The sequence below is a fragment of the Leishmania infantum genome, chromosome 12 (assembly GCF_000002875.2).
Source record: "Leishmania infantum JPCM5 genome chromosome 12".
Classification (NCBI taxonomy): domain Eukaryota; phylum Euglenozoa; class Kinetoplastea; order Trypanosomatida; family Trypanosomatidae; genus Leishmania; species Leishmania infantum.
In genome coordinates, this window is record NC_009396.2 from 141,608 (window position 1) to 167,264 (window position 25,657).

Below are 25,657 nucleotides of genomic sequence, written 5' to 3' on the forward strand. Positions count from 1 at the left end.
TGCGCGTGGGCCGCTTCTTCTCCCTTCACGCACCCGCCTGTCGATGCGGATCACAGATGCGCTCAGACAGAGGTAAGAGAACGAGGGGGTAGAGTGCGTTCGGTGACGACAGGCACCTCTGATGCGCTTGAATATGTGGCATGCATCGACGGCACGCCTTCGCCGCGACCTCGCCCATGTCTCATTCCCGCTCTCTCTAGCCCTCTGCCAGGCTGACAGCTTCCGGTGCAGCGCTCGCACAGCACGCGCCATAAAGAAGGCACAGAGAGCAGCATCGGCGGAAGCGATAACGTGACGCATCGCCCGCCCATCCCTCTTCCCGCTCCGCTCTGTGCAGCCATATATACATGCATATGTACATGCCTTTGCGTGTCGACTTCACTGTCCCTCATCAGGGGGGGAGGAGGGGGTGGCGCACCCCAGTGCGTGGCATCCAGCGCACACACACATACACACAAACTCTGTGCGTGGGAAAGCCAAGCGGTCTCTCCCCTCCCCTCTTCACCCCCCTCATCCCTGCCAATGCAGAGCCACTTCCGGTGGTGACAGGGCTAGGCCCCCTACGGCGTAGGAGGAGGGGGGGGGGAAGGGCAGCGCGATGTATCGCCACTGGTCTCGGCGGCCAGGCCGTGGATGGCGGGGCGCCGGAGCGGCCTGTGACCGTGCACACGCTTGTGCCACCCCATGTGATGGGCGAAGCGTAAACGCGACTCAAGCGTGTGCCCCACCCCCGGCCCTCACGCATCGCCTGCTGGTTGTGGGTAGAGTGTGAGGCGGAGGGGCCGTGCTCTCAGATGACGGAGTCGGGGCATTGTGCCGTGACACCTGCGCGTCTGCGGCTGCTTCGCACCACGCGGATGGGCTGCCTGTGACACAGGGCCGCGCAGGGGCTGTCGCGTGGCGCATGGCCGCATGCGGTGCGGAGCAGGGCCATGGGGCTCACGCTGCGAAGCGAATGTCCGTGTTGACCGTCTCTCATCTCTCGCTCCTCCATCGCCTCCCTCTCGCCTATTTCCTCTCACTCCTCACACTCAGTCACTCTTGTCTGTGTGCGTGTGTGCAAGCAGAGTCTTCAAAACGGACGTCCGTCGTCTTTTCTCTTGTCTGCGTGGGAAGCGGGTGGCGGCGGCGAGGGGGTCTCCAGTGCCCACTGGGTCATGCAAGATGTATCGGCGTCCACGCCGTCCGCATCGTCTGCGGTGCTCGTCACCTACGCAGCATGGCGCACCGAGTTGGAGCGCATCGTCCGACTTGCTCGCAGTATCGCGCACGACGAGCGAATGAGCACGGCGGTGGCTGCTGTCACGGGCGAGCCACCCGTCGCAGGCGGCATCGGCGCCGACGGTCGATGCTCGAGGCCGTCTACGTTCTCTGCGCCACTCGCGCAAACCGCCGTGACGGCGACGGCACCGTCCTTTCTTCAGCGGATACTGTACAGCACCCCCACGAGCGGCTCCGAATCTCCTGCGGCCTCTCCTGTGGCGCCGTTACCGCGAACCCATGGGGCGCGTATGGGAAGAGACGTCGAGGTAGTTTCGCTCCTGCAGCTGCTGGCATTGGCGGAGATGCCATCTAGCTCAGATGCTGTGGCCTTTCCATCGCCCTCCTCCTCCAGAGCCAAGCAGCGTTTGTTTGCCGAGGCGCTGGAGGCCGTGTCCATCAGCATCGCGAGCAGCAGCCGCAGCGGAGGTCCTGACGGCAGCCCTAGTGGCAACGCGGCAGCACGGCCGCCTTCCTTGATATCCTACTCGCACGCCATACTGCCGATGCGCGAGACAGCCTCGGCTTCCCTCTCGGCAGCAGCAGCGCCTCATACGCCCTCCCCCGCTTCTGCCGGCACGTGGCGGAGTAGTGGAGGTGGTGGAGACCGCGAGGGCGACTTCGGCCTGCTCTTTGGGCGGCTCAAGCACCAGGCGGTGGAGCGCAGTCGCACCGTGTATACGGCCACCTCATCCTCGGGTTCGGCATCATCGCCATCCACAGTGCTCTCGCCGTCTGCCCCCGTGGTCAACGCTGGTCTGGACGCCGCACGTGAGGCGCTGGATGCGGCTGATGCGCTGCGGCTGCGGCTGCGTCGCCAGTATCGTCTCAGCACTGCGCCGAACGGGCGACTAGCAGAGGCGCAGACGCTTCTTGTGCGGGCCACGGTATGTCGCGAGGCGCAGCTGTACACGGGCACGATTTTGCATGCCGTGAACCGATGCTGCAACTCTGGCAAAGAGGTGCAGGGTGGACCGCGACACGTACCGGGCCCACATCGCCATCGCTCCTCCGCCGCTTCTTCCGCGCCCTTAGGAGCGGCGCCGCAGGGCTGGGCAGCGCTCACCGCTGCGGAGTCCAGGGAGCCTCTAATGAGCGCCATTCGAAGGGAACTTGCCCACGTTACTCAGCCGCGGCAGCAAGGCCGATGTGCGGCCTCCGTCGCGCACGACAAGGGAGGTGGTGACGGCGGCGCACGCGGCGCCACGGAGCCACGGGTCTCTTCTTCGTCCTCAGTGCCGTCGTCAGCGCCCGGCGCCACTGCAGAGACGACGCTTTCCTCCATCTCAGCCTCGCCGCAGTTCATGGAGGCACTCGCGCGATGGCGACAGGTGGTCGAGGCGCAGCAGCGCTCTTTGCGCATGGAAGAGGTGCACGACTACCTAGCGGCGTCACAGCTATTCCTCGCAGCCGCTGTGGAGGAGCAGCAGCTCGGCGGCGGCGGAGGCGGCGGTGGCACACGAGAGCCAGATGCGCCGTGCTGTGAGTCGCCTCTGATGCTCGCCACTCACGGCGTGACGCACGTGCTGCGTGCTTGTGGCCTTCTTCTCTCCGACACTCTGCTGGAGAAGGAAGTGCCGTACCCTGCCAGTGTTGTGAAGGAGATGGCGACGGCAGTGGTGTCGGTGGTCACGACTGACGCCGCCGCTGACGAACTCGGTGACACTCGCAGGGGTGACAGGGCCGTTTATTGTCCGCTGCCGAATCAGTTGGCGCTGCCGCCGCTGCTCGCGCGAGCCGGCCCGCATGCCACCCGAGTGTGGATGCTGCTTGTGCAGCTGGCATCCTTCCTGGAGCGAAACGCTGTAAAGCTTCCTTGGGATACGAAGGACGTGTCAACTGGCGCCGCCGCTTCGACTTTGCTGGCAGACGACAGCGTGCGCAGCAGAACCAGCAGCACAACGCAGCTTCTCTGGGAGCTTTCTGCTGCGGTGTTGCTGCACCGGCCATTCGATGCGCTGCAGGCGCTACAAGACGTTCTTGAGCACGCCTCTTCGTCCACCACAGCGGCTGCGAAGGTGTCGTCGCTGCGAGACCTCTTCAGCGACTACATGTCGCCGCGGCGTGCACGCCCGTCATCGCCGCTCACCTCGGCTGCACACGCGTCTCCGTCTTCGTCGGCGTGCTCCGCATCTCGTGCAGCAGTGGCAGCGGCAGCACCATCAGCGCCAAACACCTGGATAACGCAGGTGCAGGCGCAACCAGGCACACTGCCGCTGTGCCTGCTTTCCTTGCGCCGTGCCATCGCGGCCGCAGTGCGTGCACACCACTACGCCGAGGCGCTGCTGGATGTCGAGGTGGGTCTGCACCTCCTGCGGGAGCAGGCGGAGAGGCTGGACCCGGTTCGCAGCGATGGGCACAAGGCGGAGCCAGCGGAGGAAGTCAGCGAACCGATCCGCGCCGCGGATGTGGCCGTCGCCACCGCGGGTGGGACCGACTACCGGCAGCTTGTGTACTGGCCCAAAGCCGCAGCGACAGCACAAACCCAGCGATTGGGCTCGACAAGCGTGCCTACCACGAAGACGGTGGCCTCCGCTGTCACGTACCTCTCCGATGGCGTTGTGCTGACCATGCTGCGCGTGCTGCTGATCTTTATCACGTCCCCAATGGCATCTGGGGAAGCGGTGGCACGGCTGCAGCAACGCCAGCGCGGCAAGGGCTCGTGGTGGAGACGAGACTCAAAGAGGAGGCACGCGAGCCTATCGTCTTCCGGCACCAGCAGTCCGTCGGCCCAGCCGGAGCGCAGCAACGACGATCCGCTGGACTGCGCTGGCGACGTTGTCCACTGCGTAGCCATCTCCCTCATCTCTGCGCTGGACACACTGGACACCCTGACGGCGCAGCTGCAGCTACTAGAGCGTTATGTCATGGTGCCGCAAGGCTCCGCAGCACAGTCACGTGCTGCATCTTCCAAGACCAGCAACGTGAGCTGCAGAGTCGCATCAACGACGCCGGCCCGACAGCCCCACGCGGAGGCGCACGACCGCTTCGGCCCGTCCGCAGGTGAGGAGGTGTACCTTCTTCCCTCGTTTCCAAACCCAGAGCACCGGCTAGAGCACATTGCCGCGACTGCATTGAAAGCGGCTAAGACGAGCGTGACTCTGTGTGACGCGCACACGCCAGCAACGAATGGCGTCGAGAGAGGTGCGCCGAAGGAGAGAACACCTACTACAGCACTTGGCGAGGGGGCGCTCGCGGAGCGCCTCTCCTCTTACGCCGCCGAGGCCGGCACGTCGCTTCGGCGCTCCTCGCGCACTGTCTGCACGCTGACATCGTCGGCGCGGTATCAGCAACTCAAGCATGCGTACCGTTCGCGGTTGCCTTTCCACGTCGGGAATACTGAGTGCTCGGCGACGCCTACTGGCCCTGGCGCGGACGCATCCTCCACAGTCGCGCGCGATGCCGACGAGTTGCTCAACGACGCCGCGCATGTAGCAGACGTGCATCCGGAGGTGAAAGCTGAAGAGCACAGCGGCCACAAGGCGGAAGAGGGAAGCCGCTTCAGCACGCAGTCCACTGCTTTGGTGGAGCTGGCGGAAGTCGTGCGCGAGCTGTGGATGATGGTGGGGGCGCTCACGCTTCCGCTTCGTGCGGCATCGACGTGCACAACTCCGCCGACTGCGGCCTCCGTCGCTGCGGCACCAACGCCCCTGGCAGCAGGGGAGTCGTGGTTCGAGGAGAGCGCAACGACGGCCACTGCTGCCTCGGCTCCGGTGCGCGAATCGTGGTCGGCGTGCGAGAGCGGCATCAGCTACGGTGAAGCGCGTCTCGCCCTTCCTACAGTGGAACCACGAATGGAGAAGTGTCTGCACGTGCTCGGCGGACGTGACCGGACTGTGCTGGTGCTGCTTCGTCGGCTGCAATCCGAGCTGCTCTTTCCGGCGGTGTGTCGTCCACTTGCTTAGTGGGTGGGGCGTGACCAGAGAGGAAGGCAATGGCAGTGGTGGCGGTGATCACATGTCCCTGTCTTTGCCTTCCGTGCGGAAGAGAGAGGGGCAGATAGAAGGGACGCCGTCGGAGAGGTGCGCTGAGGATCGACGACAACGCGGCGCGTGTATGGTGGAGGGGTGTGCATGTATGTCGTTCTATATGCAGGTGTATCGATGTACTCTGTGTGTGTGTGTGTGTGTTGTTAGCGAGAGAGTTCATCCGTGACGCAGCCGCATGGAATCACGGTAGATTTGAACCAACGGGTGAGAGGGAGTGATGAGGGACGACGGACGGGCGCATGATGTGCGCCCTCTACGTCGCCGGCGCCGGTGCGGGTGCGTGCGTGTCCTCCACTCGCCGTATTGAGGCAACTTGAAAGAGAAGATCAAAGGCCTTCAACCGAGGTGTAACTCGAAATACGTGAGAGCACGAGCGTCTGAGAAGGCGCAGTGAAACGCCCGGGTCCCCTCACTGCCTCGGAGTGGGCGTGGATGGAGTCGGCCACGCACGCGTGTGCATATGTGGCGTTGTTACGCGGACCGAAGTGTTGCATCCGAACGCAGGTGGTAGTGGGGGTTTGGAAGAGCCGAAAGGATGCCCTCAGTGGTGCGCTGACGGCTCACCCATACGTAGAGACTCGGATGGGGCTGTTCTGTCGCGCTCCCTAGCACAAACGTGCGCAAGTCGCGCCACTGATGCCACATGTAGCTCTCCCCCCCCCCGCCGCCTCTCTCTCCCGTGTGTGTGTGGGGGGGGGGGGGGGCCTTTCATAGCCCTTACCCTTACCCTTACACCCCTCGTGCCCACACATGTACATCATCGCCACCAACGTCCTTTTCTAGTGGATCCCCGCGGTATAGAAGACGCAGCAACTGCAGCCCGCAGCTCTTCCTGCCACTTCCACCTACCGGGCCTCTCCTATCGGCCGCTCGCTCGCCCTCTCCCTCTCTTTCTCTCTCTTTCCTTCTCTCTCGTGTCGTCACCGCGTGCTTGTGCGTGAGCGTTCCCGTGGTTGGGGTTGTGACCTCTTGCTCAGCTGACGCATGCGCGCATGTGTTGTGTCGCTTGCCTCCCCCCCTCCCCCCTCTTTACGTCTTTATTTTTTTTTTTGTTATTTTGCTCTCTTCTTACTTTCGCTTGGTTCGTCATTCATCCTCATCCGTCACAGACTTGTATCTGCTGCTTCCGCTTCCGCCTCCGCTGCTAATTTTGTGGTTGCTTGCCTGTTGTATGCCTCCTACTCCCGTCTTTCCTCTCCGCCTCTTTCCTTCTCATTCTTGTTCGGTGTACATCTTCCATCGTCACCTTGTGTTGCGTGCGCAATACCTCCGGCCGTCGCGGCCTTAGTTGTTGCATTTTGTTGTAGAATGCGGGCAGGAAGGTGTTTGTGTGTGCGCGCGCGCGCATGCCGGCTCGATGCCGCGTCCATCTCCGTCCTTGCCCAGCGATATAGTAGCACCACCAGCGGCGGCCTCCACGTCCTTGTCGACCTCGCAGGGGGCGGCGTTCGGCAGCGCGTGTGGCGATGCCGACGAGTGCAGCAGTCGGCGAGTCGGCATCGGCACATCTCTGACCAGCGCAACAGATGCGCAGCAGCGGATGAGAGGAAACCCAATGGTCGCCCCACTGCCGGGCCCGACAACGGAGCAGTTACGCTTCGCAGAGTCCCACGCCTTTGCCAACGCGGTGCCGTCGGACACAGAGGCCGGCAAGTCACTAAACAGCTCCTCCACTCTCCAGCCACGAGGGCGACGGGGTCACGCGCACGGCGATACGGCGGGTGCCTCTACCTCGAGGGAGGCTATTAGTATCAACAGCGTCAAGAGTAGCAGGAGCACTGGATGTGGCGGCGGTAGAAGCGCTCATCCTGAAGCTCCGCAGGCGCTCGGACAGGTCTCTGAGCCGCAGAACACCGCATCACTCACGTCTCTGCACACAACCTCCCCGCCCGCCACGCCGTCCGCTGCCGCTGGCGCTTCTGAGTCAAGCATCATAAATCACAAGCCCGCACGCAGGCCACGAATCAACAAGAAGGCCGCTGAGGTTGGTGTTCTGCGGACAGGCCGACGGCTTTCGTGCGCAGCCGCCTCCACGTCTTCCACAGCAACCACATCAACGACTGCGTTCTGTCGCGGACAGAACATGATCGCTTCCCTGATGCCGTCCGCGCAGCATCGACAGCGGCGGCGTCTTTCCTCTCCGGCATCCTCAGCCCCGTCACTGACTGCACAGGATGCATTTGCCGTGAACCAGCACGAGGTGAAGACAGGCGCCGCGTCTGGCCGCGCTCGGGTGGCGCCGACGACGGCGACGACGACGACGACGGCAGTGCCAGCCAGCGAGAGGTCGTGTTCACCAGCTGCGCATGGCCGCGAAGTGACAGAGGCGCGAAGAGGTGAGATCGCTGGTATATCTGCGGCGTTCACCGAAATCGCGTCGGCCGCAGCGGGTGCTGGAGAGAAAGGCCTGCAGAGTGTGTGTGTAGAGGGCCGTTCTTTGTTCTCCGCAGAAGATGGTGACGCCGGCAGAGGAGACAGTGCATGCACGCGCAGCCCAGCTGCTTCTGCGAACACTTCTGTCGCCGTTGTTGCTGCGACGACTCGCCAGCTGCGCTTTTTGCACGAGTGCCACGCCAGCAGTACTAACGCCTCCACCGCGTCGTCGGCCCCGCCGGCGTTGCCGACAAGGCTGCGCACGCGTCCGCTACCCATGCACTTCAGCAGCCGCTGCCGCCACGGCGCGCACCGATATGCAGATGAAAACGCAGTCGCCTTGGCTCGCGCAGGCGGTGCCAACGACGCGCAGTCACTGCCATTGCCTTTAGCGCCAAGCGTTTTGTGCGCCTTCGCGCTTCCACACTACCGACACCATTCTCAAGTGCAGCAAGCATCAAGCCCGCGCAGCGAGGACGGCAGCCCCATGCTCTGGCGCGAGAGCCGCTGCGGCTTCTCCAGGGTCGAGCAGGTGTCGGCCATCACCGCTGAGGAAACGCAGGAGCCCTGTGTGACAGACCACCACATCTCGCGGCAACCGGCCTCCCCAGCCACCGTGGCGGGAGCGTCATCTTCAGTAGTTACCGGCCGACTTTCTGCGAAGGGTGTGGACGCAGACGCCGCGGCAGCGGCGTGGCGGGTCGACTCTGCGATGCGCACGTCTCCGCCGGCACCGCTGCACGCCTCTTTTGACGGCTTCGCGCAGTCGTCGGCTGCGGTGCCGCCGCTGTCGGCGTTTTCGGTCGCACAAGCAGCGCCCCGGCCAGCAGCAGCCCAAAGGCGCACGGCTGACTGCTCCATGGTCAGTGTGCAAGCCAGAAAGGAAGCCTCCACTCATGGCAAGCCATGGTTCTCGCCAGCGCTAGAGCGGCAAGCGCGAGCAGCAGCAGCACCGATCGCCAGGTACGGCGATGATGAGTACTGCTTCGGCACCCAAGGCGAGCACGCGGAGCCGCTCATTCCCGCCGCAAAGTTCTCCTCGATCGACCCACCACGAGCCAGCGATGCGCAACCGCAAGTGTCGACGTTGGCGTCCCTCGCGCGGGGTGGTGGCATCACGGAACGAGGAGCTGGCTCGCCCGTCTTGCCGGACGCGCCGCCATCGGTGGAGAAGGCACGCGCCGCTAGTGGGCACCCTTCTTCTTCGCTTGAGCTGGAAGGGAACGGCAGCGCAGTGATCCGCGCGGCAGCCGTGGCGGCGGAGGCAGAGGGTGGCGTGCCGCAGTCTGCACTGTCATCGTCGCCGAAACCCCAGAGCGCGACGACGATGATTGCTGCCCCTGCAGCAGCCTCCGTGTCGCAGCTCAGTCACACGCCTGCCATCATGCTCACAACGTCTCTCTTGGGCTTCTCCTCTCGTAGCCCAACACCTGTCACGAACTCCTGCGCTACCCCGTTCCCGCTGCCGTGGCACCCGCCCCACCCCATGCTGCCCCTCCAGCAGCTGAGTGCGGAGTCCACATCCAGTATCTACGGCGACCCAGGCAGCGAAGGCGGTGTTGTTGGCGGCGTTGGCAGCAACATCAACGCGTCAACGACGCGATCGCCGTTACCGGAGTGGTCACGATTGCGCACACTTCCGCAGCAGCCAGCATGTATGCCTGCAACGCGGACGTCAGGGGAGGGGCACAGGGTAGACAGCTTGAGTCGCATGAACATCAGCTGCGGCGGCGGTGGCGTCCCTCCACCGTATCAGTCCGTACCCTCCCTCCTGTCCCATTCCGTATGGAAGAGTAGGGGCCCCGGGCGACCCGAATCACCGTCTCCTTTGGGGTCGCTCTCAGAGCAGTGCAGTGGCGGTATTGGTGGTGCTGGAGGTGATAACCCTGAAGGAGTTGCTGGGGCCGTGGAGCAGCACCAGCATCAGCCACCAGCCTGTCGTCTCACTGCTTTCAAAGGGCTGGCCTCGGACAGCCACGCGCAGGTTGGCTTCGGCTCCGTGACGGCCGACAGCGATGGAGCGATGCTGCAGGCAACGTCGGTGTCGCCACCGCCGCAGTGGCAGCATCTGAAGAGCCACAGCGGCGATATTTTCGCCCCCACCACCACGGCGGCGCGGCCGCCGATGACTGCGCTCGGCCCTGTGGTGCGGCCGTGGCCCCACCAGCGCACCAGCAGCAACGTCAGTCTCCTCAGTAGCATCGCACACTCGCCGCTCGCCAGCGGCGTCGGCGGCAGCAACGGCAGTGACACGGCCACCAGCACGCCGCCCCCACTTCACATGGCGATAGCAAGCTTGGGTGTGGCCCCAACGCTCTGCACCTTCAGCGCGTCGTCCACCTTCACCGGATTCGGCCCGGCTCCCTCCTGCATCCTCGCTGCTGGCCCTCGGAGTGCCTCCATCAGCGGCAAGGCCTACGTGCACCCCCTGACGACCTCTCCACCGCCCCGGTATCGCCGTGCCGAATCGGCGTCGTCGCTATCCTCGATGGGCGCCTTTGCCTTCAACGATGCCGGCACGGCTCCAGTGATGCACAGTGGAGTGCGGTGCCGCGTGGCGGAGTGCGTGCCGCCGTCCACTGGCAGCAGCACCCCCAGAAATCGCTTCGGAGGGCGGGTGGACGGCGGGGCCGAGAACGACGCAGACGACGTGGTGCACGGTGACGAGGGCGAGGACTACCTCGAGGACGAAGGCGCCGGCTCCTGCAAGGCCACCCAAGGCGGGAACGGCAGGCGTTGGAGAGTCACCTCCAGCGGCTGCGGGGGCGGTGCGCGCTGCTGTGGGAAGCCTGTGCGGCTGAAGCATGGGACCGCTATCGAGACCGCCATTCAAGCAGGCGCCTACGCACGCCACCCATCGTGCGTGTACCTCTTTGCCGGCGGCGGTGGCGGTGGCGGTGACGCGAGTGTTGGTTTCAGCCGAGCAGGGGTGACTAGCACCGCCGCGGCAGCAGCGCAGGCGGGCGACGACGGCCGTTGGTCTGGCAGCGAGGACCCGGTGACATGGCTGTCGTGTGCAGCGAGCTTTACAGCGTCTTCGACGTCGGCATCGACGACGTATGCCTCGTCCTCCTTTGGCACCGTTCCCTGCGATGGCGAGCATGTGAGGCACGGGAGTTCGCAGGACCAGCACCAGCAGCAGCACAGCAGCCGCGATGGCGGTGACAACAGCCTTTGTGATCCATCGGCAGATGCCGAGGAGAGAGAGGACGGGCTCGCCGTGTGCACCCTCTACGCTGCGGCACCGCGGCACTACCACTACCGCCGCACAGTGGATGCGCCTGCATCATGCGACGCGGTGTTTCTGAGGGGGCGTGAGAAGCGCCACCACCGCTACGTGCGGGTTCACCACCCACGACGCCAGCATCGCTGTCTCTCGAACTCTCCAGCGACCGGCAGGGACGTGGTAGAAGGAGTGGAACATGCACATGCTGCGAGACCTCTCCCAGCCTTCACAACGGACGTTAACAGCACCGCCGCGCGGCCTATCCTCAATCTCGACCCGGCAGCTAATGAGAACGTGAACGCAGGCGTACATAACAGGCGCGGTCAGCGGCCTGCGGTGACAGCGTTACCCGGCACATGCGTCCCGTACAGCCCCCACCTGTCCACCTCTTCCCTGCTCTATTACGACGATGTGTGCAGCGATGACGTGGATGATGTCTACTATCAGATAGAGAAGCGTCTGTTCCCGGTCGCTGACGAAGCGGGGCAGAGCCTCTGCAGAGCCTCCCGATCATCGCCACCACCGCCACAGACACCTGCCGCTGCCCCATCAGCATCCCCGACAGGTAACACAAGAGAGGCACCTCACGACGGCTCCGACGAGCCATCGATTGACGCGCTCTTCACGGTGCTGAACGTGCCGCTTCGCCTCAACCTGCGCGGTGGCTTTCATCTCTCCGACTACTATGCCCCCTGCCCCGTGTGCCACCCAGCCATGCGAACGGCGGCAGAAGACACGGCCTCAGGCTTGGCTGCAACGGCAAGCAGCTGCAGTTGTTGCTCGTGCCGCTGCTCGTCCGTCTGCTTCCGCTCCACAAGGCGGTCTACCTTGTCGTCTCGAGCGATGTCGCGGATGTCGGGTGGCACCTCGCCTGGATCCACGCAGCTCATCTTCTCCTCCGACCCTTCCGCCAAGGCCTCGGCGTCTGGGTTTGCCATGGGACTGCGTCAGACGACGCCGCCGCCACCACCTCCCGTTCCTGCGGCGTTGGCAGGTCGGCAACCAGGAGTATCATCAGCAACCACGGCGACACAGCCATACGGTGTCGGCGCTGCCACTAGTGCCAGCGACACCTTGAGCTCGCTCCTCCTGCGGCATGGAGGCGTGGCCAGAACGTGCGATGCGAAGCGGCGAGAGCGAAAAGCAGCGACAGCGGGGACAGTCGGAAGTCACAGAACCACCGCTGCAGGTGAGCTGGCGCCCTCCACACTCACCGCACGGTCGAGCCCCTCCTGTGCAAGCGGCACGACCGACAAGCCGCTGTCACCGTCCAAGTTGATGCGAAGGTTTCCTCCAGCCTCTGCCACTCAAAGGGGCGCCAAGTCCGCAGCCGCACCAGCACCAGCACCAGCACCGGCAACAGGCAACGATATCGAGGACAAGGTGCGCGACCCCAAGTACGGCAGCAGAGGGACGCGTGGCGGCGGCGATCCAGGTCGGCTGCCGCCGCCGTTAGTGGTTACTGCAGCGCACCGGCACTCACGCTACCGGCGGCAGCGAGCGCGGCACCCGCCCGCAGTCGTCACGGCCCGCCGTCGGCAAGCGCATCATCGCGGCGGCGGAGTCGGAGACGGAGCGTTGCGCTCGCAGTACAGCCGGTTCATGCGGCAACGCCTCCTGTGCTTGCGCGTCAACGACAAGATTACCTACATCGACCCGAAAGTTGCAACCTGCGCTGCGCGCCTCCTGGCTGGTGCGGCCCTGCTGGCTGAGAAGACGAAGAGGAAGGAGGCGGAGAGGGAACGGCGGCATCGTGCGGCAGCCGCCGACGGAGACTTATAGCGCTCCGCCAGCGTCGCGGCTGCCGCAGCAAGCGGCAACCTTTCGCCGCCACAACCGCTTTCGAAACAGTCACCACCACCGTCACCAATGTCGCCACACTCGTGGCGAGCTCCGCTGCTGCGCTCGGGATCAGCGGCCGCAGGCTTTGGAACGCCAGCGACAGTCATCGACGTTCTCGCACACTGAGGCTGCACCAGGCGCGCGAGGCAGCAACGAGAGGGTCGTCCCCGCTGACGGCGGCGGTTAAAATCGCATGGGTGCGCCAGGTGAGTCGTTGACAGCTTTCCACAACGCCCTCGGTGCGCGTCGGGATGCGGATGCAAGTACCACGCGAGAGCTGCACACACAAGCACCCGCAGCAGAAGAACCAAGCGATGCAGCGAGTGCCGGAGCTCAGCGTCGTGCTGGCGTTTGCATAATCTTTCAGAATGGCAGCGGATGAAGTGGGCACCGCGGACGTGCCTAGGTTGACCAAACAGCAGCGGTGCACCGAGGTGAGAGAAGCAGCAACAGCTCCTCTCTTCGCTCTCGCGCGATCTCGAGCTGTGCCTCATTCTCCTTGCTGACGGTGCACCGCGTGCCATAGTGATCGAGGCGCTGACGGGCGTGGACAACGACGGCTCCACAGAGAAGACGGAGTTTATTCCACGAACAGCGGCGCCTGGGTCGCCGAGGATCCTCGTTCCTCCTTCACAGGTGTTGCCACAGCGATCCTCGCACCAGAACGCCCTCCCTGGCGGCACCGTTCGAAAGGGTAGGTAGGTGCCGAAGCAGCTAGCCCGTGTTCTCGACTGAGCAGCGGGAAGGAGGCACTGGCAGTCATGTCCTCCGTCTTTCTCTCTCTGTTTCGCGACCCCTGCCCCGCCCCTTGCAGCTGGTGTTCCACGTGGCCCCGTGCGTCGCCCGCTTTCTCGCGCGAAGAGGACGAGAGAGAGACCAGTAAAGGCGCCAAAGGTGGAGGGAGAGTCGCGGATGTGCACGTGAGGGCACGGCGGCGGGCGCAGAGAGAAGTGGGCCGGCTGCGTCTGTCGGTTGCTGTTGCTGGTGACAGCGATGTTTGGCCTTGGCCACCACCACCACCACTACCCTCCCCACTCTTTTCGTTGTCGGTTGCTAAATCGCCCTCCCTCTTGCACAGACACTCGTAAACGGAAGTGGGAGAGGGAGGGCTGCATCCACTGTCTGCCCCCGAAGTAGCCCTGCACACGCTCTTCGAATGTCCTCTCCGGCACGTCTGCCACTCGCAGCACTTAACGTGTATTGCATGTACAGCAGGGCGAGGGTCAGCCCACTGCCACGCATGCATGCACACACACGCACATATATATATGTGTGTGTGTGTATGTATATGTGTGTATGCAAACATACAGGAAAAGAGGCGAGAGACTCACACGATGGACAGACACTGCATATATCACACGTCTCCGTCCGCTGCTGGCAGCGGAACAGCCTGGCCCACGTATGAATCGCTCATCTCTCCGCTTGCCCCGGAAACTCCAACCTACAAGATGCACGGCCTGCGTGCGTACCACACTGGGGTATAACTTCGAGGCGAAGCATGTGGGCTATGCGCTGACGTATGCCCCTGGAGTCGGTGACCGTAGTTCCCTCACGCGATCTCTCGCTCAACTGTCCCCCTCCGACCGACCCCTCCCCTCGCTCCGTCCACTATCCAATACGGCGACGTCTCTCTCCACACCTCCGCTCGGCAAGCCTTCGACCCGACACACGACACACATATATATGTACAAAATACGTAGAACAGGGAGGATAAGCAACGCGCGCAAATTCATTCTCGAAGAGACAAGAACAGCCAAACCGCAGAGGCCACATCCGCGGGCCGTACGACAATCATTTACTGGTGTTCTGCTGCTGCTCTCTCTCGCTCTACACATCTATATCTACCTATATCTACCTACCTACGTCTATTGAGAGAAAGAGGTATATGCGTATATAGTCCTATAGGCGTACCTATATATATATATATTGGCCTGCAGCTGTCTACCTGTCTCCCTCGCCGTAGCCCCCCCCCACCCCACCCCCTTTCGCACCTCCGCTTGAACTTGTTGTTGTTCTCGCTTTCGCCCGCTTTTGCGTTTGACGTCGCGGCCGTGTCATCGCTGCTGTTGCCGGCGTGGCCGGGCCGTTCTTTTTTGGATTAACTGGTAGATTGTGTGGGGCCGAGGGAGGTGGATCTCGTTCGCCTTCCTCCCGTTTCTCGGATTCTCTGCGAGGCTGTGCAGTCGACCGTAGGCGCGTGGGCGTGTGGAGAACTGTCGCGCTCAGTCTGATTGTTTATGTTGTCGTTGTTGGTGCCTTTTCTTTGATCGTGTCGCCCAGTGCTTCGTGTGACTCTTCTGTCTGCTGTGTCCGTCATTGAGGCAGTGAGCGTGTTGTTGTCGCCATTGGGTGTTGAGCCCGGCGTCTTCTCTCATTTCTTTCTAATCTGCCACTCCTCTCAGCTACGTCTTCGTCTCCTCACCATCTCGCGCGCGCTTCTTTCCAAGACAAGCAAGTAGCCATACACCACTTGCAGGCGCACGCACAACCACAGACATCTACACCAGAAGAAGGTAGCCACACGAGTAGCCTCAGCAGCAGCGGCAGCAGTCACGTCGCGACAGTCCCCGCGCCCTCCCTCTCTCGCTCCCGCAGATACGCAGCGGCTCACTGCGTCGCCTCCAACATCCTTCCTCTCCCCCTCCCAGATTATCTCTCACCAGGGCTTCTTCGCTGTTCTCCCACCACCAACACCACCCTCCAGGGCAAGTCTCTCTCACGAGTGCAGCACCTGCTGAGAAGCACGCCAGCTGGCTGGCTCCCCCCTTCCCCTTTCCTCTCTCACACCGTATACCTCGTCGTTGTGGAGGCTTCACCGCGAAGGCCGCACGAGCAAAATGGCGAACCGCTTTAACCCGCATCAGCACCCGATGCAACAGCCCGGTGATGGCAACCAGCCGCAGTCCTTCTTCTACCACCCCGCAAGCACACAGCAGCAGCAGGTTTATCAGGGCTATCCCCAAGGCTTTCCGCCGCTGCACCTCATGGCGCCGCAGCAGCAGATGCAGTTCTTGCAGACCCTCAACGAAGCGCAGCGTCGTCAGGCGCTGCAACAGCAGCAGCAACAACAGCAAGAGATGAAGAACCGCGCTGGCGGTGGCCTTGCACAGCAGCAGCAGCAGCACCCCGGCTTTACTCGCCTGTCGGCCGCTGAGCTGCTGCTGCTTCAGCAGCAGCAACAGCAGCAGCAGCAGCAAAATCAAGAACGGGAGCTGAGGCAGCGGCTTGGTCTGCCGGAAGGCGCGATGTTGGCCAACTACGGTGGGAACGCGAACAACGCGACGGCTGCAAACAATTTCCTCGCCAATATAACACTAGCCCAGATGCGCCAGCAGCAGCAGCAACAGCAGCAATATCAGCAGCAGCTCTCTCAGTTACAATCCCAGCAGCAGCAGCAGCAGCAGCAGAGCACGCAGCAGCAGCAGCAGCTGGCTGCTCTGATGGCAGCCGGTAAGGTCGGTGCAGGCACTGCGGCACCCACTGCTGGTATGGGCGGCGCCGGTTCGATGATGCTGCTCTCCAGCGCTGTCGGACCCCAACTCGATCCCGCAATTGCTGCCGCGTCCCCAGCGATGCAGCAGCAACCTGGGACCGCTGCCGGCCCCGGCAACTCCAGCGCAGTCCCCGCCGCAGCAACATCGGTGGCGCCACCTGCTGCAGGTCCCGCCGCCGCCGGCACCGGGCCCGCAGCCGCCGCAGCAGCAGCCACGGGGAAGGGAAAGATAGAGGTGGACGACGAATACGGCCTGAAGCAGCTGGTGAAGGTGGTGCAGCCACCGCTGCCCATGGCCACCACGCCGTACGTGCCGTCCGCGGATGAGCCGACAGACCCGGTGTCTGGGCGGCCGATCAGCCAGCAGGACGCCGACGAGCTAAACTTCACCTTTATCACCCGTGGGGTTGATATCACGCAAATTGGCCTCTCGGTGACGGAGGAGGGGTGGCTGCACACGACCCTCGCCACGCTGCCGCTCGACTCGTACGAGTACTACATCCTGCCCGAGTTCAAGATCCCGGACAGCTACAAGAAGCCGCGACCCAAGTCCCTCTCCATGAAGTCATTCCATCAGTTCAAGGAGGAAACCCTCTTTTACATCTTCTACAGCATGCCGCGTGATGTGCTGCACCTGGCCGCGGCCCGCGCACTTTACGAGCGTGGCTGGCGGTACAACAAGCGTGCCCAGCACTGGTTGCACCCCGTGAAGGCGGACGACGGGTCCCTCATGGAGAAGACCACGACGGGGCCGGACGGGCAGAAGATCTTCACCGGCACGTACACCGTCTTTCAGCCGAACGAGTGGAAACAGGTGCGCACGCAGCCGAACCATGTCATCGCGGCCGCCGACATCGAGGAGCAGAGTGCGTTGGTGGCTGCTATGGAAGAGGCGGCGCGACAGCAGTCTCAGCGCGCGCGCAGCAAGGCGGCGCACGGAGCTGGTGGCGGCAGCAGCGCTGCTGCCGCCGGCTCGAACGGCAACAACGGTGGCAGTGCCGGCAACAGCACGCCCTCGGCGAGCGCGTGAGCACACGTCGGAGAGCGGCGCAAAAAGGGTGAACGACACGGTCAACGCACACGCTGAGTAGTGCCTTCCTTACACGTGTCAAGCAGCTCCATCAAGGACGTCTTCCCCTTTTTCCCTGAATTTCTTTGTACCCGTGTCTGTCCCCAGCACTGGGTGAGAGGTGCAAGGGGTTGGCGACACAGGCGGGACGACATCGGAATGCCGCGCACGAGATGGAGTCGTGTCGGGTGTTTCCCTCTTTTCAGACCTTTCTTTCGTTCTCGGCGTGCGTGCCTGTTGGATGGACGTCCTCCTTTACTGCCTCTCGTCCCTCTGAGCTCCTTTTCGTCGTTCTCTGCCCGTGCGAGTCTTTCTCTTTCGTTTTCCCTGCGCCTCTTCTCTGTTGGAGTTGTCGGTAGATGTCCATGTGCACTGAGGTGGCAAATGGGGGGAGGAGGAGGAGGAGGAGGAGGCAAAGAGGGGAAGAGGGGGGGGGCTCCGTGGTGGTGCTGGTCGTCTGTGTATCGTGTGCTTATTCATCTCTCGCTTCCTCACTCTCTCTTGTCTGGTGTTGGTTTCTTGCTCCGTCTTCGCTGTGTTGCTCAGCACGAGGGGGTCTGACCTCTCTTGCTCCCTTATCTTTTTATACCTATGTCTGCCCGTCTGTCTGTCTTCGTATGGTTTGCTTGCCTGTGCACACTCTTCGTGTGTGCCTTCCTCTTGCTCTCCCCCATCCCCTGTGCATGTGTGATCGTCTCTCTGGTGGCGATGAGACTGCTGTTGACTCAATGCGGGTGTGCGGGCGTGTGTGTGTGTGTGTGTGTGTATTTTCTTTTTTGATCATGGAAGACACCCATGTTGTCTTGGCTCGATGCTTGCACGGGCCCTCTGCGGAGTCGTTGGTCCCCCCTCTTTCATGGTCTGTGTGGCACTGCTGTCGTGATCACGCTGGATGAGGAGGAGGGCGACGACACCGGCGTGTAGGTCTCTGCATCTGTGTTGGAAAGGCGCTCGTCGTCTCTCTATCTGTATGCCCCTTTTAGCGTTCTGTGCTGCTTCAGCGCCTTGGTTCCTCTCCTTTTCATTTCCTTTGGTTTCGGTTCCGTCCGGCCGGCCGTCTGTCCGTCTCTCTGGCGGTGCCGTGCCGTGCGGTGCGGTGCCGTGGTGACGGCTTTTCGGTGATTGTCTGGTGGTCTCATGTGTGCGCTCACATGCGCGCATTCGCGCACCCCATGCGCGTCGAGGGCACACATGTGCACACGCACATGCGCTATGTTGGTTTTGTTTGGCAACATCGTGAGTTGAGTATGTAACAAGACTCGTAAGGGCAAGTGTGAATCAAGCAAGAACAACGATGCAAGCGCCAGACAGACCCCCTCTGCCCTCTCCCTCACCGGCGTACACACACACACACACATGCATCTAGGTAGATACATCCTGCACCACCTCGCCGGCCGCTCTCTCTCTCTCTCTGGATGCGCAGTCTGGGAGGGGCGGGGACGACAACTCCGTAGAAAGCGAAAGCCAATGGTGTGCGTGTGCGTGTGTGTGTGTGTGTGTGTGTGTGTGGTGAAGGGCTGGGTTGTGGTGTTCAATGAGGCCGCCTATCTGTCTCTGTGCCTCCCTCCCCTCCCGCGAGCGATAGCGTCATCTCCGCACACGGGGGGAGGGAGATCGGTGAGGCACGGGCCTCTGTTCTGCTGTCTTTCCGGTGTGTCTGCCCACCTCCTCCTGAACTCCTTCGCCACCGCCATCCCTTCTATGCTCTCTCCGCACCTCTCTACGCGACTGAACCACTCCCACGTGCAGCATACACATAGCACGCATTCGCATCGTCTCTGCATGTGTTGTTTCTCCGCGCTTAGCATCCTCTACAGCAAACCCTCCCCGCCGCTCGGCAGGCCACCTCTACTGCTGCGCTGATGGTTGTCTCACTCATCGGCCCGCTGGACTCACCGTACGTGCAGCGCACGCTGCTCGTCGCCGCGTACGCCGGTATTCAGCTGAAGCTGGTGCCGATCCAGATTGGGAGGGAGAACGAGACGGAGGAGTACCGCCTCAACTGCCATCCCATGCAGCGCGTGCCGGTCATGAAGACGGATGAGGGGTACCTGTTCGAGTCCAACGCGATGATCCGCTACTTGGCACGTACGGAGGTCATGCTCGTGCCCGTGAGCGCCGGCATCGACAGCGCCGGGGCGAACAACGAGAAGATCCCGCACCCGCAGTACCCGATCCCGTATGCCATGTATGGTCACTCGCTGCTGGAGTCCACGCAGGTGGACAGCTGGCTTGATTTTGCCATCACGCGCATCGACTTCTACACAAGGCAGTTCTTCGCGTACGAGCACAAGACGGGGCCAAAGCCGGCCGCAGACATGAAGACGCTGCTATGCAAGAGCCTCGACGGACTCGAGCGGCGTTTAGCCTACCTAAAGGAGGCTTGCCGCGCTCTCGTGCAGCAGTCCGGCTCGCTGACGTCGCGCTCCGTTATGACGGACGAGGAGCTGGTCTGGAACGAGGAGGACTACATGGCCTCTCGCGCGACGCGTGATTCGCGCCTCAGCTCCGTGTACAACGTGGCCGGGTCGATTCGGCAGCGCCACATGGAAAAGGAGCGGCAGGAGCGGGAGAAGCAGCTGATGCTCATCAAGAAGACCACCGACGAGGCGCTGGGCAAGGAGGAGGGCGCCGACGACCCTCACCCCTCCAGCCGTCGCCCGTCAGTGTCGCGGGACAGCATGGCTATCTCGGCAACGCCGCGCGCGTCGGTGCTGATGTCGGCTCGCAGCACCATGGGCAGCGCTGCCTCCGTCGTGCAGCGCCATGATCTGCTCTTCCTTGTCGGGGGCTCGCTGACGGCTGCGGATCTCGTGATGGCCATGTCGCTCCACGGTGTCCTGTGCTGCCAAGAGCTGAAGCCGGTGCTTACTTCCAAGTATCCGAACTCGTTCAAATACTACAAGAGTGTGCTGATGCTGCCTGTTGCGGCGGAGGTGAGGAAGGCAATTCGCCTGAGCATCATCAAGGAGTAGCAAGGGAGGGAGGGGGAGAGAAAGGCGTCTGGCGGACGGGTGGCAGCTGCACTGACAGAAAGTCGGCGTTAACGGCAGGAGGAGGCAGCCTCACGGAGCTACATGCACATGTCCCTTTCGTGTCGTGACGGTGGCACCGGCGACTCGGAAGCTCCCTGATGTGAGAAGGCGCCGGTGTGGTGGGCCTTCATTCCGGTCGTTGTCGCGCCTTTCAGGCATCCGTGCTGCCCTGGCGCCCCCACTCCACCCCACCCTCTTCCACTAGTACGTCTTCGAGTCATCGACTGCCTCCGACTTTCAGTCTCTCTCGCTTGGGCTCCCCTATTTCTATAGATCTATATTTCTCTATGTCGCTCTACTCGAAAAGGGCGGCGCCGAGGCGGTGCATGTCGACTGTGCAGCGGAGCCCTCTCTCTCTCTCTCTGACGACGCCTCCCCTCCTCCTCCTCGCCCCACCAACCCCGCGGCCCTCTCCTCTCCCCTCCCCTCCCCCGACTTCGCCAACGCGCGTGATCGTTGTGGGGGGAGGAGAGGGAGGGCTGGTCTCGTTTCTTTTACATCATAGTTGCTCTTCGGCCTTGCTTGCCTGCTCTTCGTCCGCATCGGTGTGTGCGCGGGTGTGCGCATTCAACTTCAACCGCTCCCACTCGCTCTCGCCACCCCTTCCTCTCGCTGACCCATCTCGTGCCACTACCAACGGCAGCCTGTGCGCGTCGTTCCTCTGCACCATAGTCAGAGGCGAGAGAGCGACAGGCGCAGGGCACGCCTCCCCTCACAGTTGTGTGTGTGTGTGTGTGTGTGTATGTGGTGTCTCTTTCTCAACTCTTTCGCTTCCTTTCATTGTTCACGTCGACGCCCCCTCCCTCCCTCTCCCCCTCCCGCACGCGTGCGCGTCCCTCTTCTCTGCATGCTCTTTTTTTTTTGCGGTGCCTGTTCTGCCTTCTCACCTCTGCTCGGCGGTGTGGCTGCTGGTCCGCCTGTGTAATCGGAGAGAGGCGGCGGTGTGCGACGGCGTGTGCTTTTTGTGTCTTCCTGCGCACTCTCCACTCGTCGCTCTCGCTCGCTTCTCCCTGAGTGCGCCGTTGGCTTACATTCTCGTAGTTCCTCACACACCTTCCGTCCACCACCGCCACCGCCCGCGCAGCTCCGCGCGTTACGGGGAGGGGGGCATTGGATGGCAACTACTTCAACGAAAATGTGTATCATTGGGTGTCTTGTTTCATGAAAGGGGGAGGAGGGGGGTGGGCCTCCGTCGCTTGTGTGTGTGTGTGTGTGCGTGTCTGGACTTGTCGGGTGCGTCGGTGGATCTTGTCCATCTCTTCGCTCCTCTCCGAAAAATCGGCAACCGCATACGTAAACGATGACGTCTTGAAGAAGGGGGGGTGCACGATATGAAGCTGAAAGGCAGAGCACCCGTGGGTGTGTGATACAACTCTCAGGGCCCTGTGTGATGGGTAGCTGTCCTTTATGCGGCACCACCCCTACCCCGGTGGAGGTCTCGCTCCTGCCGTTCGTGTAAGGCAGTGGAAACTGTAGAGGGGGGAAGCACGTGAGCACGATAAAGATGCGTGGCGCTCCGTGTGGCTGCAATTTGGGAGCGGCGGAGTTGCGAGGTATTGAGTACACACACACACACACGCTCGCGCGCATCGCCGTGTATGCCTGCGTGTTTACCAATGCCGATATCAAGTGATGTTTCTGCCTTCCTGTCTCTTTCTCTGCCCCATCTTCTCCCGCACGGCTCTGTCCCTCACCGCCACTGTCCCGTGACACGTTTGCCTTCAAATCACACGTGTGCGCATATGGCTGTGCGGGTGTGCAGTCAAGCACAGCGTGCGCGGATCATCTCGTGGCATATTTTGCCACCCGGCACGACCAAGCGCAGCGTTTTGCTGAAGCACGAACACAAGCAGGAGCGGCAGCGCTGCACATGCCTGCGAATAGCTCTGCAGCGCCACGCCTCAGCAGCGGCAGCCTGGCGGCAGCGTGCGAGTCGTACGGCGTCGACAGCCGACTGCTCTACAACGACATTGAGCAACTCTCGAAAAAGCGCTTCGACTACGCGCAACGCCTCATTTTGTGGAGTCGACTGCTGAGCGCAGCCTCGATGGTCGCGGCTGGGGCGGCCGGTGTCGCGGTCTACTACCAGCAAGCGCAGATCTACCGTGTCTGGCGGCTGCGCAACCCCCGCAAGGTACACAGGCTCGTGCAGTTCGCCGTGCTGAGTGGCAGTTTCTGCCTCTGCAACGTGTTGTTTCTCATTAGCCCCGTCGGCCCCATGCGCTTACATGAAAAGGAGCTCTCTCGGACGAAGCAGCTGGACGTCATTGCTGTCGCTGCACTCGTGCAGGAACAGAACTTCCGAACAGTGTCCGCGTGGGCGCATGCTGCAGCTGATGCAGGCCGACTGGCACCCGCCCCCTCCTCGTCCACGGTGCCGCCATCGCCTGCCGGCGCCGCCACAAACACCATAGAGTGCGGAAGGGAGGAAGACGGTGGAATAGGATCGGAGCCGCAGTCGGTGTGGAGAGAGGTTGTGCTGGATCCGACGCAGCTGCTGCAGCTGCCTTGTGAGCGCAAGACACAACAGAAACGAGCGGCTCCCGTTGATAAGGCAAAGACCGGCACTGATGCAGACATGCTGGCCGTCAAGAAGCAGCTCTCCTCTCAGTTACTGGTCAACTCCGAAAGTGGCAGCAACTCGGGGCGGGGTGGCAGTGAGGCCACCTCTGCAGCCGAGCCGCCCACATGGCGACAGCAGCCGCGGCGCGTGTGGAGTCGCACAGCGGACACCGCGGAGCTGCAGCAGTTGAAAGATGAATGCGTCGTCATGTGGGAGGGGCTCGTGGCGGAGAAGACAGCTATCGTACAGAAAGTCTTTTGATGTCTCGCCCATCTCTCTCTCTGGTCAACCTCCTTCGTGCGCTGCAATGTGAAGGGCAGGGCAGGCCAACTAAGAAGGCGACGGCGAGGTCACAGCAAGGCTGCTGGTGTCTAAACGGCCCCCACCCCCACCCCATTCAGCTCGGTGCATCTCTGTTCGCGTGTGTACGGGTGCGTTCTTGTTGTCAGGAGTTACAGTGAGTGTTGTAGTTTGATGCATCCATCCTTGAGGCAATGGCCGCAACACATACACACACGCACACCGCCCCCCACCCCACCCCTTCTCGTGCCATCGGCAGCAGCTGCCATGGGGTGAGGGGGGCTACTTGGCATCTTTGGTGTGGGGCCCCTTCCTCCACATGAGGTCGCTGGTTCGCCGCCGGTGTTGTGTGAAGGCGTGGGCAACTCTCGGCCACCTGCGGAATCTATGTGTCTGCAACCCCTTCTCGCATGTGCGTAACGGTCAACCTCCTCCACAATGCCCTGCCTCCTCCTCCTATCCTCCTCCCGTTTCTTGTACGGCTGCCATCCGCTCATGCGATGGACTCACGCACCGCGACACGTCATGCGTGTCGCCTCACTATCACTCCTCTCCCCCGCCACGGATGAAGTCCATCGTCCACCTGCGATAGAACACACACACACACAAACAGAACATATTTCTTGTTTGGACATTCGTTTTTTTTGGCTCGAAAAGGGCCGTTGTCGTCGTCGTCGCTTCCTTTTCTGTACTGCTTTGCACTTCTCCCCCTCCCCCGCCACCGTGCCTGTACGTGTACGTGTACGTGTGCGTGTGCGTGTGCGTGTGCGTGTGCGTGTGTCTCCCACGCTCACCCCACTTCGTGCCTGTTCAGCCGTTCTTCTTTCCTATTTCTTATTCTGTCTGTTCGTTTGCATGTGCGTGCGTGCGTGTGACGTTCATTGAGAGAAGCATTTTATCAGCCCTTCCCTCAGCAGAGCCCTCCCATCTGCCCACACACCGGGAGCCTCGTCTGCCTTGCACCCCATCTCTCCCTCGCTTCCTCTCTTCATCCTCCATTTCCGTTTTTGCTCGCTCCACGATTCGAGGCTCGACTCACGACAAGGAAGTGCAGGAGTGCAGCCACGTTCAGGCAAGCAAGGACATCATCTACACTCACACACGCACATCGATATATATATATATACTTTTAAGTGATAGACGAGCAGGTCAACGAAGGGAAAGACAACAGAAAAGTGCGAGAGGCGCAGAACGGCGTGGCTGTGAGAAGGACAGACAGAGAGAGATCACACATCACCACACAAAACACCGATCGAAGGCTGAGAGGCGACGTGGTTGGCATCGACACATCGCAGCCGTTTTGTTTTTGTTGTTGTTTTGTGTTCCTAACTCTCTCTCTCTCTTTTACTTTCCTCGAGGCATACACAACTGCATCACGCATAAACACGCGAGCATCCCAACGGCAAGTGGTCGTTGCGTCTGTGCACCACGCCACACAACGAGGGCTTCGGCGCAGAGCATCGCCATCGGGAGCGGAAGCGAGGGAAAAGGCACACAGTGAAACGGTTAAGGTGCTCTTGTGTTTGCTTCCACCCTGCCTGATCGTTGTCGTGTCTCTGTTCAGGTGACGCTCCTCTTCCTCCTGCGTACTTGTGTGTGCATGCGTGTCCCGGCAGTCTGTGCAGACGCGATAGCAGACATTGTTCATTGTGTTATTCGACACAAACAACCTCATTATCCCTGTCTGCGCTGCCCGTCTCCACTGCCACCACCACCACCACCCACCCCATCGCCTCTAAGCTGTATCACCCGCCAAGAGAAGGCGGTAGTAAAGAAGGCCTCCTCCTCTCTCCCCCCTCCTTTGGTCGTCACACGAAGAGCGAGCGTGCGAGACAAGGACGCAACTTGTGAGGGCTCCCTCATCGCCCGTGGCGTATACACACACAGCAAAGTCCCGAGAAAGATAATAGTAGACTTGCACGTTGGCTCGGTTGTCTGTCTGTTTCGGTTCATCGTCCCGTCTCGTACTTCCCAGCGCCTCTCACCTACGCCTGAAGCGCACAGACACTCGCGTGTCGGTGTTCTTGTGTTTGTGCTTGAGGGGCTGTGGCACGACACGGCCCGACGCTCATTCTTTGCGCTTGTATTTCTCTTTGTTGTCTGTCGTTCTTACTCTCTCTCTCTGCTGGAGGCTTTCGCTTCTCTCGCTCGTTCTCGCTCTCTCGCCGCGTGCGTGCTTGTCTCGGTGTGTCGGTGTGTGGCCATTAGAGGCTCCACTAGTTGAGTTTCTTTGTGGGGTGTGTCGTGTGTTCTTCGCGTTGTCTTCTTTTTTTCTTGCGGCGTCTCTCCCGCTCCCGTTATTTCCTTCGTTCTCGTCCGTTGACCGTTGTTGTTGCCGCTGCTGCTGCTGCTTGTTGTTGTTTCTTACAGACGCTCGCCCGCCTCCTCACTTCTTCTCCCTCCATCACTTCTCCATCGTCATCTGCACTTCTCTTCTTTCTTTTTCGTGTTTCGGACCCGCCATCCGCCCCACACCGTCGCCACCCCCCTCCTCCTCCTCCTCCTCC

At 61.9% G+C, this 25,657-nt stretch overlaps 5 protein-coding genes across 5 annotated transcripts; all 5 read left to right on the forward strand.

Moving 5' to 3' along the window:
• Window positions 1-1,280: 1,280 nt before the first annotated feature.
• Window positions 1,281-5,165, forward strand: LINJ.12.0280 (hypothetical protein, unknown function; the record flags this gene model as incomplete). The annotated part of the gene is made up of 1 exon (XM_003392224.1): window positions 1,281-5,165. The coding sequence occupies one exon, from the start codon at window positions 1,281-1,283 to the stop codon at window positions 5,163-5,165; it is 3,885 nt and encodes a 1,294-aa protein (XP_003392272.1).
• Window positions 5,166-6,606: 1,441 nt separating this feature from the next.
• On the forward strand, window positions 6,607-12,630 carry LINJ.12.0290 (hypothetical protein, unknown function; the record flags this gene model as incomplete). The annotated part of the gene is made up of 1 exon (XM_003392225.1): window positions 6,607-12,630. The coding sequence occupies one exon, from the start codon at window positions 6,607-6,609 to the stop codon at window positions 12,628-12,630; it is 6,024 nt and encodes a 2,007-aa protein (XP_003392273.1).
• A 2,897-nt stretch (window positions 12,631-15,527) lies between these two features.
• On the forward strand, window positions 15,528-17,213 carry LINJ.12.0300 (conserved hypothetical protein; the record flags this gene model as incomplete). Its single annotated transcript, XM_003392226.1, has 1 exon — window positions 15,528-17,213. One exon carries the CDS (start codon window positions 15,528-15,530, stop codon window positions 17,211-17,213), a length of 1,686 nt encoding a protein of 561 aa, XP_003392274.1.
• Window positions 17,214-19,114: 1,901 nt separating this feature from the next.
• LINJ.12.0310 (conserved hypothetical protein) lies at window positions 19,115-20,227 on the forward strand (the record flags this gene model as incomplete). Its single annotated transcript, XM_003392227.1, has 1 exon — window positions 19,115-20,227. The coding sequence occupies one exon, from the start codon at window positions 19,115-19,117 to the stop codon at window positions 20,225-20,227; it is 1,113 nt and encodes a 370-aa protein (XP_003392275.1).
• Window positions 20,228-22,157: 1,930 nt separating this feature from the next.
• LINJ.12.0320 (conserved hypothetical protein) lies at window positions 22,158-23,111 on the forward strand (the record flags this gene model as incomplete). The annotated part of the gene is made up of 1 exon (XM_003392228.1): window positions 22,158-23,111. The coding sequence occupies one exon, from the start codon at window positions 22,158-22,160 to the stop codon at window positions 23,109-23,111; it is 954 nt and encodes a 317-aa protein (XP_003392276.1).
• Between the last annotated feature and the right edge of the window lie 2,546 nt (window positions 23,112-25,657).